This window comes from Sorex fumeus, unplaced genomic scaffold, assembly GCF_029834395.1.
Source record: "Sorex fumeus unplaced genomic scaffold, SorFum_2.1 ptg000041l, whole genome shotgun sequence".
Taxonomy (NCBI): domain Eukaryota; kingdom Metazoa; phylum Chordata; class Mammalia; order Eulipotyphla; family Soricidae; genus Sorex; species Sorex fumeus.
In genome coordinates, this window is record NW_026606098.1 from 7,791,233 (window position 1) to 7,808,240 (window position 17,008).

General features: G+C 63.0%; 1 protein-coding gene across 1 annotated transcript; it reads right to left on the reverse strand.

The window, feature by feature from the left end:
- Positions 1-6,642: 6,642 nt before the first annotated feature.
- On the reverse strand, positions 6,643-14,917 carry IL12RB1 (interleukin 12 receptor subunit beta 1). Its single transcript, XM_056119677.1, has 15 exons — positions 14,785-14,917; positions 14,458-14,584; positions 13,587-13,756; positions 13,082-13,221; positions 12,807-12,852; positions 12,647-12,726; positions 12,139-12,258; positions 11,346-11,568; positions 10,622-10,753; positions 10,024-10,146; positions 9,744-9,905; positions 9,365-9,499; positions 8,777-8,873; positions 8,017-8,098; positions 6,643-6,807 (listed from the first exon to the last, which is right to left on the reverse strand). The coding sequence occupies exons 1-15, from the start codon at positions 14,915-14,917 to the stop codon at positions 6,643-6,645; spliced, it is 1,935 nt and encodes a 644-aa protein (XP_055975652.1).
- Between the last annotated feature and the right edge of the window lie 2,091 nt (positions 14,918-17,008).

Consider the following 17,008-nt stretch of genomic DNA (forward strand, 5'->3'; position numbering starts at 1 on the left):
GCTGCCGTGGCCGCCTGTCCCCAGGCACATTCTGTCCCTGCAGCCCTGCACTAGCACAGCCCGTCCTTGTCCACGACCCCTTCCCTGGCCCCGGCTTAGATCTTCCTAGATGGAGCCCAGGGTAAGCTTCACCCCCTGCTCGGGGCCGGGAGCAGCTGACCCAGGTGTCCCCCCCCCCACACCCCCTCGGCCTCCTCGCTCTGCCAAGGCCACAGACTGACCTGATGGTTCATGTGTCTGCTGGCCGGGGACCCACCGCACACAGCAGAATGTGAGAGAACGTTCTAGAATTAACAACATGCCATTACAACTCGGTAGTACCCAAGCCTGGGTGGCACCCGCACATGTCTGTATACCCCCAGGCCTCCCGGCCCAGGCCCACCTTTCCTGCCCAGTGTCTTTAGGCGTTCCCTGTGCCTAGCCTGCTGCTCTCGGCGGCGCTGAGACCCCCGTTGGGTGGAGCTGCAGGGCGGGCGCAGATGGTGCTGCACGTGGGGGAGGAGGGGACCCCAGGAGGACCCCAGGGGCAGGGCAGGAGGGTCCCCCCAGCAGGAGGGTTCCGAGCAGGGCCGGAGGATCCCCGGGAAGGGCAGGAGGGTCCTGAGCAGGGCCGGAGGGTCCCCGGGAAGGGCAGGAGGGTCCCCAGGGGTGCAGGAGGCGGCAGGTCAGGCTGGTGCCACCCCCGTGGCTGCCTGGCACAGAAGCACTGGAGCTGGGGCTGGGCAAGCACCCAGCGGTGACTCAGCGGGGCCGGCAGTGCCTGCCACGCAGGGACAATGGGGCAGTGGACACTCGGCTCCAGGCACAGGCCAGGAACACTGGGACGGCCACAGGGACTTGCCCAGGGCTGCACCAGCCACGCCGCAGGCCCTCAGGGGTCCCCACTCTCCCGAGCGTGCTTCTGCAACCAGCCATGGACATATGACAATCAGAGTCTACCGCATGGCCCTGAGGGACTGGCTCTGGGGTGCCCACCTGACTCCCTCACAGGCTGCAGATTTGGGAAAGCCAATGGCAGGGGCCACAACAGTGGGTCAGAATCCTGAGGCGGTGGAGGTGCAGCTTCCAGACACCCCCACTGCTGAGGGCAGTGTGGGAGCTGCAGGGCCTGTAGGGTTTCCCTGGGCAGGTGGGCACCTGGAATGGGGCTTTGACGGGTGCAGAGGAGTTTGCCCAGAGCTGAGCCAGTTTACCTGCTGACCTGCTCCCAGTCTGTGGCAGCCGGCGCATTTTGTTTCCTGAATGGACAGTCCTCTGGAGGACACTGATGAGGGTGGATGAATCGGACTCATGGGTGGAGACCCCGGGAGTGTGTGCCCCTCGGCTCCCTGAGCTGACACAGCCGGACACGGGGACTCCAGAGAGCAGCAGGTTGGGGCCTGGGAGCCCCGTGGTGCTTCTGTGCCGGATCGAGCACCCCCGGACGCCTAACAACTGCCAGAGACCCTTTTGAGGCCATGGAGGGGCGGGGCTCTCCAGAACATTCTGTCAGCAGTTCCAGGAAGCCCAATCTGGGGGTGCTGGGGGTGCTTCCGGAGCCTTTGCAGACACGCCTTGGGGTTCCCCGTGGGGTTCTGAGGTGGGCATGGGGGGGTACCGGGTCTCTGCTTGCTCCAGCCACTGATCCCCCCCACCCTGTCCCTGCGCCACAGCGCCAGGTGCTGCCCAGGGGTCAAGGGGCCAGAGATGGTCATATGGGGGGGCTTCTCCTGTCCTTGGGGGGTCAGCTCTCCTGCTGGCGAGCCTCTAGGCAGCCCTCAGCCCCAGCTCTGAGCCCCCTTTCTCCAACTGCCCTCCCCCCGCTGGCCAGCGGAGGCCTCCCTGGGGCGCAGGAGCCTGTCCTGCATGCTGAGTTCTGGGTGCTGGCCCCGGGCACCCCTCCCCCTCCCGATGGTCACAGGCCTGGCTGGACACTGCTGCCCCTGATGACTGGTGACAACAGTGCCCAGCCCTCTCTGAGGTCCGTGGTGTCAGGAACCCCGCCCTCCCTGCTGCCACGGGCTCCCCTCAGCCTTCCTGGGGCTGGCCAGGCCTCAGTGCTGTCTGGGGGTCCCCCCCTGCACCGGGGGGATGATCAGCAGTGACACCGGGTCCCACCTCCGGGTCTCTGAGCCTGCGCGGAAGCTGGGGTGGGACCCCACTGAGACAGCCAGCAGCACAGTCCTGGTGACACAGGGGCGAGGGGCCGCAGGGTCCCCGGAGGGTCCCGAGAGACTCCTTCACCCCCTCCCCGGTTTCCATCACGAATGGTTTTTATTTTATTTTATTATTATTATTATTATTTTGCTTTTTGGGGTCACACCTGGCAATGCACAGGGGTTACTCCTGGCTCTGCACCCAGAAGTTAGTCCTGGCGGTGCTCAGGGGACCATATGGGATGCTGGGAATCGAACCTGGCTTGGCCGCGTGCAAGGCAAACGCCCTACCCGCTGAGCAATTGCTCCAGCCCCACCGTCACGAATGTTTTTAACCACAGAAGCGTTTTTATTCATTCAGGCCACACGCAGCGGTGCTCAGGCTCCCTCCTGGCGGTGCTCGGGGTCCCCCGTGGGGTGCTGGGGCTGGAACCCACCCCCTGTCCTGTGGCTTTGGGCTGCCTTCCCCTCTGGGATGCGTTTCCAGTTCCCCATTGTTGGGCTGTGGCTCCGGGGGCCTCCCTCTGGCCTTGCTCTGTGGCGGGTTGACACTGCTCACCAGCCACGGGGCCTCGAGGGTGCAGGGGACCCTGGGGCGGCAGAGCTGATGTGGCACCAGCCGTGGGCACATAGGCCGGGACTCGTGGCTCCCCAGGCTGGGGCAGGAGGCCACCCAGACAGAAGCACAGCAGCCCACGCTGCACTCGAGGCTCTGGACAGTCAGTCGGGGACAGAGGACAAGACGGACGGTGGCCCCCGCCGTGTGTGGCCTTGTCCAGGGATGCTGTTTACTGGGTATCGAGTGTCTGCAGGGGAGGGGCCAGTCACAAGAGCCTCCTGGCAGCCCCATGTCTCCTGGCTGCGCACAGCCTCCATGCCGGTGCAGGTGGGCAGTGGCCCAGACAGGCCCCCAGCCTGCGTCCTGGTATTGGAGGCTCTGGAGCAGGCTGGGCCCCTGGGCTCTGCACCGGCCTCTTAGGGACGCCCAGCCCCCAGGACCGCTCTTAATTATGAGATGATGGTGTGGGCCGTGGGGTCGGAGTTCAAAATGAGGGCTGTCCAGGGTACATCAAGGTAGGACAGGGCACAGGCCATGCACAAGGCCCAGTCCAGTTGGATCTCTGACACCCTGAGCCCGCTAGGAGTTAGCACTGAGCAGAGAGCCAGGAGTCAGCCCAGACTACCATCAGATTGGCCCAAAAGGAAGAAGGAGGAAGAAGGGGTAGGAGGAGGTAGAGAAGAGCAGGAGGGGGAGGGAGGAGGCAGGGGATGGGGAGAGAAGGGAGGAGGGAGAGAGGATGGGGAGGGGGAGGGAGGAGGAAGGGAGGAGAGAAGAGGAGGGAGGAAGGAGGAGGGGAGGAGGGAAAGAGGATGGGGAAGGGGAGGGAGGAGGAAGGGAGGAGAGGGAGAAGAGGAGGGAGGAGGGAAGGGGAGGAAGGAGGCGGGAGAGGATGAGGATGGGGAGGGAGGAGGAAGGGAGGAGCGGGAGAGGAGGAGGGAGAAGGGAGATGAGGGAGAGGGGAGAGGAGGAGGGAGGAGGGAGAGAGGAGGGAGGAAGGGGAGAGGAGGGGGAGGGAGGAGGACAGGGGAGGGATGGAGGTGGGGGAGGAGTCCCAAGTGCTCCTGAGCCAGGAAAGGGTCCGGAAGGCCTGTTTGGTGGCTCCGCCCGCGCTGCAAGAGGTGGGCGGGGGCCAGGAGCTGCTTGTGGGGGTCTGACCACCGTGTGACCGCGAGGGCTGGTTCCAGACAGCTCCAGGCTCGCGGTGGCCGAGGGGGCGCCCCTGTCCTGACAGGTCTGAGGCTGCAGCCCACCCCGTGAGCCTGTCCACCTGGACCCCAGAGCCTCAGTCCATGTTCGGGTCCAGAATCAGAGCTGGTGACCCAGTGGTGTGGCTGGCTGAGGGCGGGCGGGCGCGGCTGATGGCAGCCTGGGCCAAGGATTGGAATCCAGCTGCGCGGGCGCAGAAGCAGGTCAGGGCCCATCCCTGGAGGTCCCGGAGGAGGGGGCTCCCCGGGAGGCCTGGCATCACAGCTCGGGGGGGGGCCCCCGAGCTCTGTGGAAAGGGCTGGAGCAGCGGCAGGAGCCAGGCATGGGGTACAGTCACTGGGGGCACCTTCAGGGTACATTTAAGGGGACAGAGGCTGCGTGATGCCACGCTGTGAAGGGGCGGAAACAAGGACCTGGGGAGAGCAGGGACATTCCGGGACAGGCGGGAAGGGGAGGGAGAAGGAGCTGCCGCGGGGGGGGGGGGGGGGGGGATGCAACTCTCAGGTACTTCTGACACAGGCTGAAGAGCTGATGAGCTGATGGAGTCAGACCCGGGCAGCCTCGGGCCATCACTCGCCCCGCCAGGGCTGACTCCTGGCTCTGTGCTTGCCATCATACCTGGAGCGTTGGGGGACATGGCATGTGGGTCAGCCATGGGCAAGGCCCCCAGGAAGATCTGTCACACTCACACCCAGGACCCCATAGCTGTGGCATTTGCTGAACTTTGTTTTTTTTTTTTTTTCCTTTTCCCCAGCGAGGACGGGGGGGGGGGGGGGGGGCGGGGAGGGGGGGGGGAAGAGTGCCGGTTCCCGGGGCTGAGATCTCCAAGCCTGCTTGGATCGGGGCTAAGCATCTTCCACCGAGATCCTCCATCTTCCAGTAGGCAGGGATCACACCCACCAACTGACCCCCAGCGCCTTGTAATCCCATCAACAACCAAGACCCAGAGACTATAAAATTCAGCTCCCAAAAGGGCGCGGCCACATTTGCTGCGGCATGACATCTTATAATCTCATTCTTACTTTGGACAACCTGGCAGGCTACCGAATGTAGCCTGCCCACACGGCAGAGTCTGGCAAACTCCCCGTGGCGTACCCAATATGCCAAATACCAGTAACAATGATGGGTCTCATTCTCCTAAACCTGGGGCAGCCTTGAATATGGCACTTTTTAAAATCTCAGCTCGAGGACGAAGGAGCCGTTACTGGTGCCTGCTCGAGACAATCGATGAACAACAGGATGATCGTGATCGTGATCGTTTTCTTTTTGGGTCACACCCAGCGATGCACAGGGATTCCTCCTGGCTCTGCACTCAGGAATCACTCCTGGCGGTGCTCAGGGGACCATATGGGATGCTGGGAATCGAACTCGGGTCGGCTGCATTGAAGGCAAATGCCCTCCCCGCTGTGCTATCTGGTAACACCAGCCCCCTTGCTGAACTTTTCAAAAAAAATGTTGGTTCTTGGGTCACACCTGGCAGTGCTCAGGGGTTACTCCTGGTTCTGTGCTCAGAGTACTCTATGGGGTGTCGGGGATCGAGCCCAGGTTGGCCTCCCCACTGTCTTCTCTTCTCTGGCCCCCATCGGGGCATGTTCTGTCTGTCCACTAGCCCGGGCCATGGCTGTGCCAGTACCCGTGTGCACAGACGGGAAAACCGAGGCAATCCTGGGGCTGGGCCTGCACCTGTCGCCCCCAGGCCTAACACGCTACGGGAATCCCCTGCCTCAGTCTCTGGCCACAAAATACAGGTGCTCTGAGATTCCCTGTGTGGGTTAAAACCAGAAAAGTCTGTTCTGCAAATCCGGCGGGCAGGGCCTGGCAAGCTCGGCGTGTGGGCTGCAGCGCCGCCTGGCGGCTGTGCGGGGAATGGCAGCACGCTGAGGCGGAAGGCGGGTGTGGGGGTAGCGTCGGGGTGGGTGGGGTGGGCGTGGAGGCGGGTTTCGGGGTCTTGCTGAGGGCACTTGGAGGCTGCACAAAACGAACCAGATCCTGCCTGGTAGCTTTGGTGTTTTTTGTTGGATTGGGCCACACCCAGGACGCTCGGGGCTGACTCCTGGCTCTGTGCTCGGGGGACCCTATAGGGTGTCGGGGACTGAACCCACGTCAGCCACTTGCGAGGCAAATGCCCTCCCTCCGTGCTAGGCCCCAGCCCCCTTGCCCAGAGCAGACAGTCGCCTAGGCGGTGTGGGGCAGGGAGCAAGGCCGTCCCCCTCAGGGGTGACTTGCCACAGCAGCGCCCACCCTGCCTAGCCCTGACTTTGGGGGCTCCTGACAGTGGTCAGCCAGCTCCACTGCTCAGAGACTCCCAGAGGCACACGGAATGGGTGGACGACAGACGGATGGTCAGGCTCTTGTTGGGCGCCGGAGCATGGCTGCAGGACCTATTAGGTTTGAGGGCGCTTGTGTCTGGAGACGCCTGGCCTCCCATCAGAATCCACGGCCTGCCGATGCTGTGCGTCGGGGGCCAGCCACCCGCCCTCTCTGAGTCCAGCATCACGCCCAGACTGGGGCAGCTGCATAGTTTCATAGGGGCTTCTGGGAATCCAGAGTCCATCAGCCACTGACCTATGGTGTCCCCAGGTCCTTGCTCAGACTGCAGATTCCCATGTCCAGGGCTGTCCAGCCCAAGGCTCTGTGCTCACGGGAGTCCAGCCGCCCAGGTGGGACCCCCCCACCTGCCCTCCAGCCTCCCCACATCCAAGCCCCAGGCCCCCATCTTCAGCCGGTAGCTCCACGTCCCTAGGAGGGCTTGGGGGCACCCTGTGGGGCCTCCAGCTTCTGGTGGGGATGCCCAGGGGTGTCTGGGCCAGCCTCCTCGCCTTCTTCCCAGGATGTGTTCACTGCCAAGGCCTCTTGTAGGGATGCCTCCTCCAGGAAGTCTGCCGGACTGACCCAAAACCAAGCCTGGAGAGAGAGAGGTGGAGTCGAGTGTGTGGGCTTGGGGGTCCCTATGTCCCTTCCTCAACAACAGGCCTGCTGCCTAGCCCCTCTGGGACCCTGAAGCTGGTTGCAGCAGCATCTGCTCCTCAGTGACCCCCCCTTCTTTTTTTTTCTTTTGCTTTTGGGGTTACACCTGGCGGTGCTCAGAGGACCATATGGGATGCTGGGAATCGAACCCGGGTCGGCCGTGTGCAAGGCAAACGCCCTACCCGCTGTGCTATTGCTCCAGTCCCAACTCCCCCCTTCTTCACCTTCCAGGAGGGGCTGTTTCCTCGGCTCTGCCCTCCCATCCCGTTGGGGTTGGGGCACAGCACCTACCTCCAGCCCAGTGCTTGGGACAGCAAGGACAGCCCTCCTGGTTCCAACAGCAGCCCCAGTCATAGGTCAGTGATAGAGGCCACAATTCTAACCTTCACTCCAGTTAATAGGGGACAATGGACACCCCGGGTCCAGCAAGGGGAGGCCCCGCATGTCTGGAGGAGCCAGCATGGAGAGTGGGCTGCTTACAGAGGGGCGGCCCTGGATGATGGATCCAGACATGCCTGCAGCCTCCCCCCCCCCCCCCCGCCCAAGTTCCCCTCTCCGTTTCTCTTTTGTTTTTTTTTTTTTTTGCTTTTTGAGTCACACCCGGCAATGCACAGGAATTACTCCTGGATACTCCTGGCGGTGCTCAAGGGACCATATGGGATGCTGGGAGTCGAACCCAGGTCGGCCGCGTGCAAGGCAAACACCCTACCCGCTGTGCTATCTCTCCAGCCCCGTCAGCTTCTCTTTCTGTCAAAGCCACTTGGATATGTAGTTCTGTGACTGGGAAGTGACCCACCAGAGGTTTCTGCCGGGGGTGCCTCTGCCTGACAAACTGTAGGTTGCCCTTTCTGATTCAAATAGGATCTGTGGGCCTGGGCTGGAGCCTTAGCACAGAGGGTAGGGCATTTGCCTTGCATGCGGCCGACCCCGGGTTTGATTCCCAGCATCCCATATGGTCCCCCGAGCACCGCCAGGGGTAATTCCTGAGTGCAGAGCCAGGATTAACCCCTGTGACCCAAAAAGCCAAAAAGTAAAATGAAGTGGGACTTGCTTTTCCTGCCCCGGCCTCCATAGTTGGGGAAAATGAAATGATCAGACACGCAGCCCTCACTCTGCATGGGCGCTGGGGTCAGAAACGTCTCTTACCTGCTTCCAGTGGCCGTCAGGGAGCTGGACAGCAGAGCTGGCACAGGGCACAGGCAGGGGCGGGCACAGGCACCGGGCAGCCCTGGGTGAGGGGGGTCAGAAGCCATGCTTTCTGCCGCACACCCCTCTCTCTGTCCCCCCTCTCTCCCTCTCTCTCCCTCCCTCTCTCTCTTCCTCCTTCCCCCTCACTCTCTCTCTCCCTCTCCTTCTCTTCCTCTCTCTCCCTCTCTCTTCCTCCCTCCCCTCTCTCTTCCTCCATCCCTCTCCCCCTCCCTCTCTCTCTCCCTCTCTCCCTCCCTCTCTGTTCCTCTCCCTCTTTCTTCCTCCCTCTCTCCTTCCCTTTCTCTCTCTCCCTCTCTCTCCCTCACTCCCTCCCTCTCTCTCTCTTCCTCCCTCCCTCTTCTGTTTCTTTGGGTCACACCTGGTGATGCTCAGGTGTTACTGCTGGCTCTGCCTTAGCAATCACTCCTAGGGGTGCTCGGTGCTTGGTGCTATGGGATGCCAGGGATTGAACCTGGGTTGGTTGTGGGCAAGGCAAGCGCTCTCCCCACTGTGATATTGCTCTAGTCCCTCCGGCTGCATTTTCCAACCCCCTGACTCATCCTAATCCCTCTTAAATTGGAAAGGGAGTAACGGTGGGCTCCAGTGCCAAGGGCTGAGCTGGGGGGGAGCCCGCATTCCCCCGAGTACTGCTGGGCGTGGCAGTGCCAGGAGTGCATGGCCAAGGCTGTCTCCCGCCCCTGTGCCAGGCTGGACTTACCTGCTCAGGCCCAGGTAGCCCAGGATGCCCAGGAGAAAGACAGCCACAAAGCTCCCCACGGACGCCAGGAAGGTGGACAGTGCTGACAGCTCATCATCTGGGGAGGGGAGAGCCTGGGTCGGGGGGAGTCACTATGGGCATGGGCCCAGCACATGGGCCATCGGGTGGGCGCCGCGGGACCCACATGCCTGGTGAAATACCTGCTTAGAAGTCCCAGACCCCGGAACTGCTTCCCTGTCCCTCAATTTCTCTAAGATTCCCCCTAGCAGGAAAGACCAAAGCTGGATAGATAACTCCCCTATCACACACACACACACACAAACACACACACACACACACACACACACACACACTCCCAGATGTCAGCTCTAGGAAGGACGAGTAGCACAGCTAGCTAGCCAGAGCTCCACAGGAAGCCTGGAAGACTTCCTGGAGGAGGTAGCATTATAGCCAGATTTCAAAGGATGAAAGCAGTTGGACAAGAAGGAAAACATGATTAGAGGCTGAATGGCTCAAGTGGGCAGGTGGGAGGAGTGTGAGTGGCTGGTGGTGGGGACAGGACAGCCCAGGGTTGGGCAGCGCCCTCACCTGTGTGGAAGCAGACGGGTGGGCTCCAGGTGCCGGGACCCTGCATCAGGTGGGCACGCACCTGCACAGCGTAGGGCCGGCCCGGCTGCAGGCCACGGAGGTGGGCGTGGGTCTGGGCAGGCCCCACGGGATGCTCTGCGGGATGCGGAGGGCATGAGTCGGCCTGCCGGGATCCACTCCAGGGAGGCCCTGATGTCCCCGAGACCTGCCCTCCCTCCCCGCAACTGCCCGCTGGAGCCTCCTGGGCCTCAGTTTCCCTCTAAGAAGGGGTGGTTTGTGAGGGGCCGCCCAGCCGGCAGTGCCGGGGAACACTCAGACGCTTTTCCGACAAGGCACCAGTGGGTGCACTCCCGGGTCTGCCCCGCCCGGCCCCACCTACCTGCCGCGCTGGCGTCGTCGCGCGCCTCCTCCCTGTAGCGCACCGCGTAGCCTCGCAGGAGCCCCGCGCAGGCGCCCAGCGCGGGCGGCGTCCAGGACACGCTGGCGGAGCGCGAGGTGACGTTCCTGACCAGCACGAGCTGCGGGCTCCCGGCTCCCGGGGCTGCAGACCCAAGCGCCCGGCCCGTGTCCTGCACGTTCAGCCCCCGCTGCCCGCCCCGCCCCGTGCACGGGGAGACGTGGGGACCCCGGAAGCCCCCGCAGACGGCAGGGCCACTCACCGTTGCCCCCGAAGCGGAAGGTAGACAGGACGGAAGACCACGTGGCCAGCTTCTCTGGGCTCGCAGAGGCCAAGATGGTGATGCAGCCGCAATCTCCAGCCATTCGGGTCCAGCTGTGGTTCGCTGGGAGAACCAGCAAGGGCCAGGCAGGTAGATAGGACCCCAGGAGTCCCTAACGCTCTCCTACTCGTGCTTCAAAACCTTTGCAAAAATGCCCCCTCCTGCGGAACCCCTCCCTGAGTCCCTGAGTCTCCTCCCAGATGAACCGTGTTCCCCATGGCCCAGCCCTTTCTCAAAGGCGAGTGTCTGTCTCCAGCCCGTGGGGTCCGAGTTCCTGGGAACTGGAACAACCCTGGCAGGAAGTGGGGGACAGAACAGTCCCTGCCCTGGGTGCCCTGGAGCATGGTCATGCTGCCACAGCCTCTCACACGGTGCTGGTGTTTGGCCAACACCCCAGAGGTGACACTCATTACCCAAAGGTGTGACCCGGGGCGAGCTCGGGAAATGGCTGAGCTGCAGGCCAGTCTCTTAGGGACAGACGGGGACTCCAGCCTGGTGTGTGTGTGGGGGGGGGGCAGACGCAAGGGGCATCTCGTACCGGCCTGGGGGGTCAGGAGGGTGCAGGAGGCGTTGCCCTCCTCCGGGCTCTGGGGCTCCCACTCGATGCAGTAGGTCGTGCCCGGAGTTCGGTCGGGCCAGCGCGGGCTGCCCCCGGCGGCAACTGCTGCTCCTGTGGGGAGACCCCGGAGCACCGAGTCAGGGGGCGGGGCTGGGGGTGGAGCGGGCTCCAGGGCGGCCCTGTGTCTGCACCGCGTGCATGCGGGCTTTGCTCATCTAGAAACGCGCCGCTGGGAGCAGGAAGCATCGGCGCTGACCTTGCCCACGGAGCCGCTGGGGCGAGAGCACGGCCACGGGGCTCTGGCCTCGCACTCGGCCCACAGGATTCCATCCCGCACCCCGCCTGCCTCCCAGAACCCCACATCGTGTGCTCTGAGCTCAGAGATCACCCAGCAGGCGCCAGAGACGCCCACAGGGGACAGTGACTGAGGCCGGGTTGGCTGTTGGCAGGGCAGGTGACCTCCACGCTGTGCCGTCACTCTACCCCAAATTCCCTGGCCTCTGTGCATGTGGCAGGATGTTCCTCGGATGCTCAGACACCTGTGCCTTGGCGGCCACGGCTCTGGGTGCAGCTGGCCTCGGCCTGGCCGTTAGCACCGACCCCAGAGAACAGGCCCTCAGGAGGCCCAGGCCCCCTCCCCCAAATCCATGGGAACTGAGAGCCGAGTCGCTGCGCCTCCCCAACCCCCGGTGGGAGGAGGCACCTGTGTATGCCTGGGCAGGAATGTGCCAGGACTGGTTGGGGCTGCCGCCATCCTCCGGGGCAACCGTCAGGCGGTAGGCGGCGCCCGAGATGTCGAAGCTTCTCCCGAGGTGCAGAGCCTGAACAGCTGTGGCCTCGGGCTTGCATGCGCAGGACAGCATTTGCAGGTGGACGCGGTAGGTCACCTCCCCACGGCAGCCCTCTGGAAGCGCAGGCTGAGGCAGCTGGCATAGGTGCGAGAGACGGCTGGTGGGGACCCCGACATGCTCAGAACCCCGAGGACACGGATATCAGAACACCCCAAAATGGGGGGAAAATGAGTAAGACCCAATGCTGGCGTGGCTGTTGGGACGTCAGCATGCCCATCTGTGAGACAGTTTTCGGGGCATAATTTGACATCACTGAGTTCTAGGGAAGGAGGTTTCCTCTTGGGGCCCTGGGACCTGATATCTGTACATTTTCCCTAAGAATTATTAGAGGAGGGCCAGATAATCCAGTGGTTAGGGCACTTGCCTTGCACACAGTCAACCTGGGTTTAATCCCCTGCACCCCATATGGTCCCCGCCCCCAGGAGTGCTCCCCGATTGAAGAGCCAGAAATGAGCCCTGAGAACCACTAGGTGGCGCCAAAGACAAAGTGATCAGTGGGCTGGGGGGGTGGGGGGGATGCAGCGGAGTCAGTTCTGGGGGGTGGGCAGAATTCTGGAGCAGCCTCTCTGGGAGAGGTTTGGTGGGTTCGCTCCTGAGACTGGGCTTGTCCCCCGCCAAAAGGGTCATTCACAGGCAGAATGTCACCTGTCCATCCAGGATCAGCTGCCTCCTCCCTTCTGGGCCCAGCGGCCCCAGCGAGATATTCAGTTGCGGCAGTGCCGGGGGCTCTGGGGTGAGAAAGATGAGGGGGTGCTGGATGGCGGCCTGTGGTTGGGGGGCGCAGAGCCTCTGCCACCTGACACAGGCTTGTCCTGGGCTGTCAGGTTGTTTCCAGAATCTGAGAGCAGGGAGACCCTTGGCACAGGCTGGCATCTCTGAGCATTGCTGGGCCCCGAACCCCTAAACACTCCAGGCCTGATTTCTAACATCTGCCACCTGGATTCTAACACTCCCCACCTGGTCTCTAATTATCTTCTGATTTCTAACACCCGCCACCCGATTTCTAACACTCCCTGCCTGGTTTCTAATGTCCCCGTCTGATTTCTTTTTTTTTTTCCCCCGTCTGATTTCTAATGCTGCACCACCATTTCTGGGGCCAGGCGCTCTCACCGAGGGGGCTGCACACAGAACTGCTCCATCTGCTCCAGGGCACCCTGGGGTCCCCTCGGCCCCACCGTCTCCGAAACTGGAACTCTCGCACAACTCCTGCTTCCAGGGGCCAGAGGCAGGACTCTGGGGAGAAACGAATATGACATCAGGCAGCCGAGTAGCCTCCCTGGGGGCCTGACGTGGTGGGTGCAGCCCCCCATTACCGTGCATCGTGTCCTGGTGGCCACCTCCCTGCTGTGCACAGTCACCCTGGAAGGAGACCCAGCAGGCCAGTCACCCTGACTTGGTTCTGGCAGCACAGAGCAAGCCGGATACAGATGTGGGTGACAGGGAGCCATAGCGGGGGGGGGGGGCGTGAGACCACTGTTATAGCAGAGACCCCAGCGATGAGCAGGGGCACACAGGGAGGGACACTGTTTGGGGGTACAGCCCTCCCACCCCAGGTCTGTGTATGCAACAGGTTCAGAAGGGAGCTCACCAGCTCCCAGAAGCCGCCTGCTGGCCTCTGCCGGAACTGCACCTGCGCGTCGCCCTGGTCCTCGGGTGCCTCCCATTCCATCAGCAGCTGTCCATGCCGCCTGGACACTTTGATGTTACCAGTGGGAGGGTCGTACTTAACTAGAAAGGGGACCAGGAGGGCTTCGAGGCGTTCCTGTGGAACATTCCAGAGAACTTCCCCAGCGCCCACCCCTCCGGGCTCTGGGCAGTCACTCTTCCCCAAAAGTGCAGGGGGTGGTGGAGGTTGATCGGGGCTGGGGATGCAGTTGGGAGAAGTGGCTCAGGCTTCGTGTGTGGCGCCCCCTGCAGGCCACTGGGGAAGTGGCACCAGATAAAGCGAGTTCGCGGATCGTGGGGGCCAGGAGAGTGCCAGGCAGTGGCCTCAGCTCAGGGGCCAGGCAACAGAGACTACATCGGTCATTCCTGGGGACCAGGACCCCCCCCCCATCCACTCACCAGGGCCCGAGGCTGGGGCGGCTGCTCACCCATTCTGTTGAGGGTCACGTTCACCCGAGGGGAACGCTGCATGCCCCTGGGCCCCCAGGATTCCACCCAGAAGGACACGGTGCGACGCACGGGGACCTCGTCCTGGTCGGAGAACTGGAAGGCAGTGGCTGCACCCACTGCGAAGTAGCAGCAGCGCCGGGGGCCAAAGCTGTGAAGGTGGAGTGGGGGGCAGCGGTGAGTCTGGGGTGCAGATAGGGGAACTCTAGAATCCGGACCCCCCGCCCTGACCCAAGGGGGACTGAACCAAGGGTGCTCAGGGTGTGTGGGGAGGAAGAGGGTGAGGAGGGAGGATGAGGAGAGGCCGAGCCAGCCCCAGTGGCAGCTCCACTGCAGTGCTCACCCGGACTGGCACGTTCACCCCACCCTCCCTTCTCGGGCAATCAGACCAGGGCAGGAACCCCCCCCCCAGACGCATGTCTGGAGATAGGGGTGCGGGGTCAGGAACAGGGGTGCAGGGACAGGAGCAGGGGCGTGGGTGTAGGGGCAGGGGTGCAGGTGCAGGGGAGTAGGGGTAGCAGGGGTGTGTGGGTAAGAACAGGGGTGTGTGAGTGAGGGCTGGAGCAATAGCACAGCGGGTAGGGCGTTTGCCTTGCACGCAGCCGAACCCGGGTTCGATTCCCAGCATCCCATAGGGTCCCCTGAGCATCGCCATGGTGATTCCTGAGTGCAGAGCCAGGAGTAGCCCCTAAGCATCGCCAGTATGACCAAAAAAGCAAAAAGAAAAAAAACAGAGCAGGGGTGTGTGGATAGGGGCAGGGGTGCTGGGGTAGGGGCAAGGGTGCAAAGTCAGGAGCAGGGATTGTAGGGTCAGAGGCAGGGATGGGGCAGGGGTGCAAGACTGGTGCTCACCAGCAGCGCAGAAAGTGGTTGACCCCTTCGCGTGGCCCCTCGTATCCCCAGGAGCACTCATAGTGGCCATCGGAGAGCCGGTAGCAGGTCAGGTTTTGGGGTCCGGGCGTTAAAGCCCATGGGGACCCTGGAGGGTCATGGAGAGAGGGGGTGGGGCATTATGCCCACCCGCCATGTCCACCTGGGGTCTGAGTGCGACCCCATGTGAACCCGACCCTGAGACCCCCTGCCCACAGCCCTCCCACAGCCCCTCAGCCAGGGGCGGGGGAGGGGCACGGAAGGAGGGGCTGCTCCCTGTCCCTGCACCCACACATGGGGCCCCCTGACCTGAGTCCTCTGTGTAGGGCAGGGCCCCGAAGCAGCACTCCCCGGGGGCGCAGGCCTCTGAGACAAAGCGACAGTGGGCGGCGTCACACTGCAGCTCAGGCTCCCCGCCCATCCGCCATCCATCCTCCTCCATCCACCCGCCCCCATCTGTCCGTCTCTCTGTCCATCCATCTGTCCACGCATGTACCCACTCATCCATTAGTTTGTTCACCCATTTTATATACCCACCCACCATCTGTCCACCCACCCACCCACCCATCCACCCATCCATCCATTCATCCATCCATCCATCCATCCATCCATCTGTCCCTCTGCCCACCCATCCATCCCCTCGCCCGTTCATCTGTCTGGTTTTCCATCTGTCTATCCATCCACCCGTGCATTCATCTGCCCACCCACCTACTCATCCATCCATCCACTCCCCTGTTCATCTGTCTGTCTGTCCTTCAGTCTGTCCACCCCTCTACGCACTCACCACCCTTCCCACCCTCAGGCCCCCACAGTGCACAGCAGCATCTCCGGGGGGCATCAGATCCCACGTGGGTGGCCCGGACCCACCGTGGGGGCCCTGCTCGCACGCTGTCCCAGACCCCCCAGCTGAGGGCCAGGGGGACTCACCGCCCTGCCTGGGGGGCAGCAGGAGGAGGACGGGCAGAGACACCAGCACGGCCGCAGACTGCCCCATCAGGTGCCCCAGCCAGGAACCCCGTGCCGTGGGCAGGAGAAAATAAAATGATTTCTCACGGAGGAGACGTCGGGACTTCTGGCACAAGCAAGAGTGAAAGAGAAACTCAGGAAGTCAGCTCGGTGGTGGTGGCCTCACTGCACAGCCTGAGCCCAGAGCAGTGAGTGTTGGAGAGGAGTAGGGGGGTTCGAGTCTGGATCCCCAGCCAGAGGGGCAGTGCCCTATGGGCAGCTCTTCTCTCTGACTGGCCGGGCCGGTTGATAGTGAGGCTGAGAAACTAATAGGAAAGTCTGTGGTTGAAGTTGGAGGGGCCCCCGGGGGCATGAGTTTGTAACCTGGGGGGCTGAGCACCAGGGAAGCGCCCCGGGTCCCTGGGACGTCTGCACTCTCAGACAAACGTGATTAAGGGTACACTTGGGCCCCCCAAACAGATATTTGTTGATGGTTTCCTGCACCACACCTGGCGGTGCTCAGGGCTGACTCCTGGCTCTGTGCTCAGTGATCTCTTGGGCAGGGCTTGGGGAACCCTTGCTGTGGCGGGGATCGAACCCGGCACCTTAACAGTCAGTCCTGTCTCTCTGGTTCCCCCAACTGACTCTTGCTGGAATGTTTGGCTCCAGAAAATGAGTGAACCGCAAAGAATCACCCAAGGGGACCCAGGGGATGGGGCCATGCACGCAGCCCACTGGCTTCCCTCCCCGGCTCCTCCACGGTCCCCGAGTCCCACCAGAGTGACCCTTGAGCACAGAGCCAGGAGTGACCTCTGAGCATCGCGGGGGATGGGGCAAACAAGAAGAGGGATCTAGTGGCCCTGGCGGGGGTATCACTGGAGGCGGAGGGATAAGTGTTCCTGGATCAGTGCCTGTACGGGTTGGAATGTTCTGGAAGGAGATGGGGGTGGGAACCTGTGGCCTCTGAGAGGCTAAGGGGCGCTCCTGGGGAGACTGAGGCCCAGGCAGCAGTGGGAGGAGCCCCTGTGAGGGCGGCCGGCAGCCAGCAGGCCTGAGGTCAGGGTCTGGGAACAAAGGGGCAGTGTCCCCAGCCTGGCACGCGGGGCGCCGGCCCGTGACCTCACACACAGCCGCCTTTCTAGGCTGAGCTGCGCAGGGGTGGCTGTGGGGAGCCCGGGTGGGGTCTGCAGGAGAGACACAGAGAGCAGGGAGAGGGGACCTTAGAGATGCGGACCAATGCCAGCCCTGCCCCAGCCCCCGGGCCTTGGAGGCCTGTCACCCCATTTGACAGGTGGCAAACAGGAAGCCAGAGCTGCCTGGGTGGCTCTGGTGTGGAGACTCAGGGGTCCCGTGTGAGCAGAGCTCTCACTGTGCACGCGGCTGACCGGGGTTTGAGCCCCGCCACTGCTTAGGGTCCCCTGAGCCCCCGCTGGTTGTGGCCCAGACACCCCAAAATGAGTTGCTAAGGTCAAAGCATGAGTCGGAGCCACCCTCCCCGTCACCATAGCTGCCCACACAGCCCAGCCCTGCCCTACTTTTAGGAACCTCAAGCTCAGGGGGGAAGGGAGGCAGGAAGGATCTGGCCAAG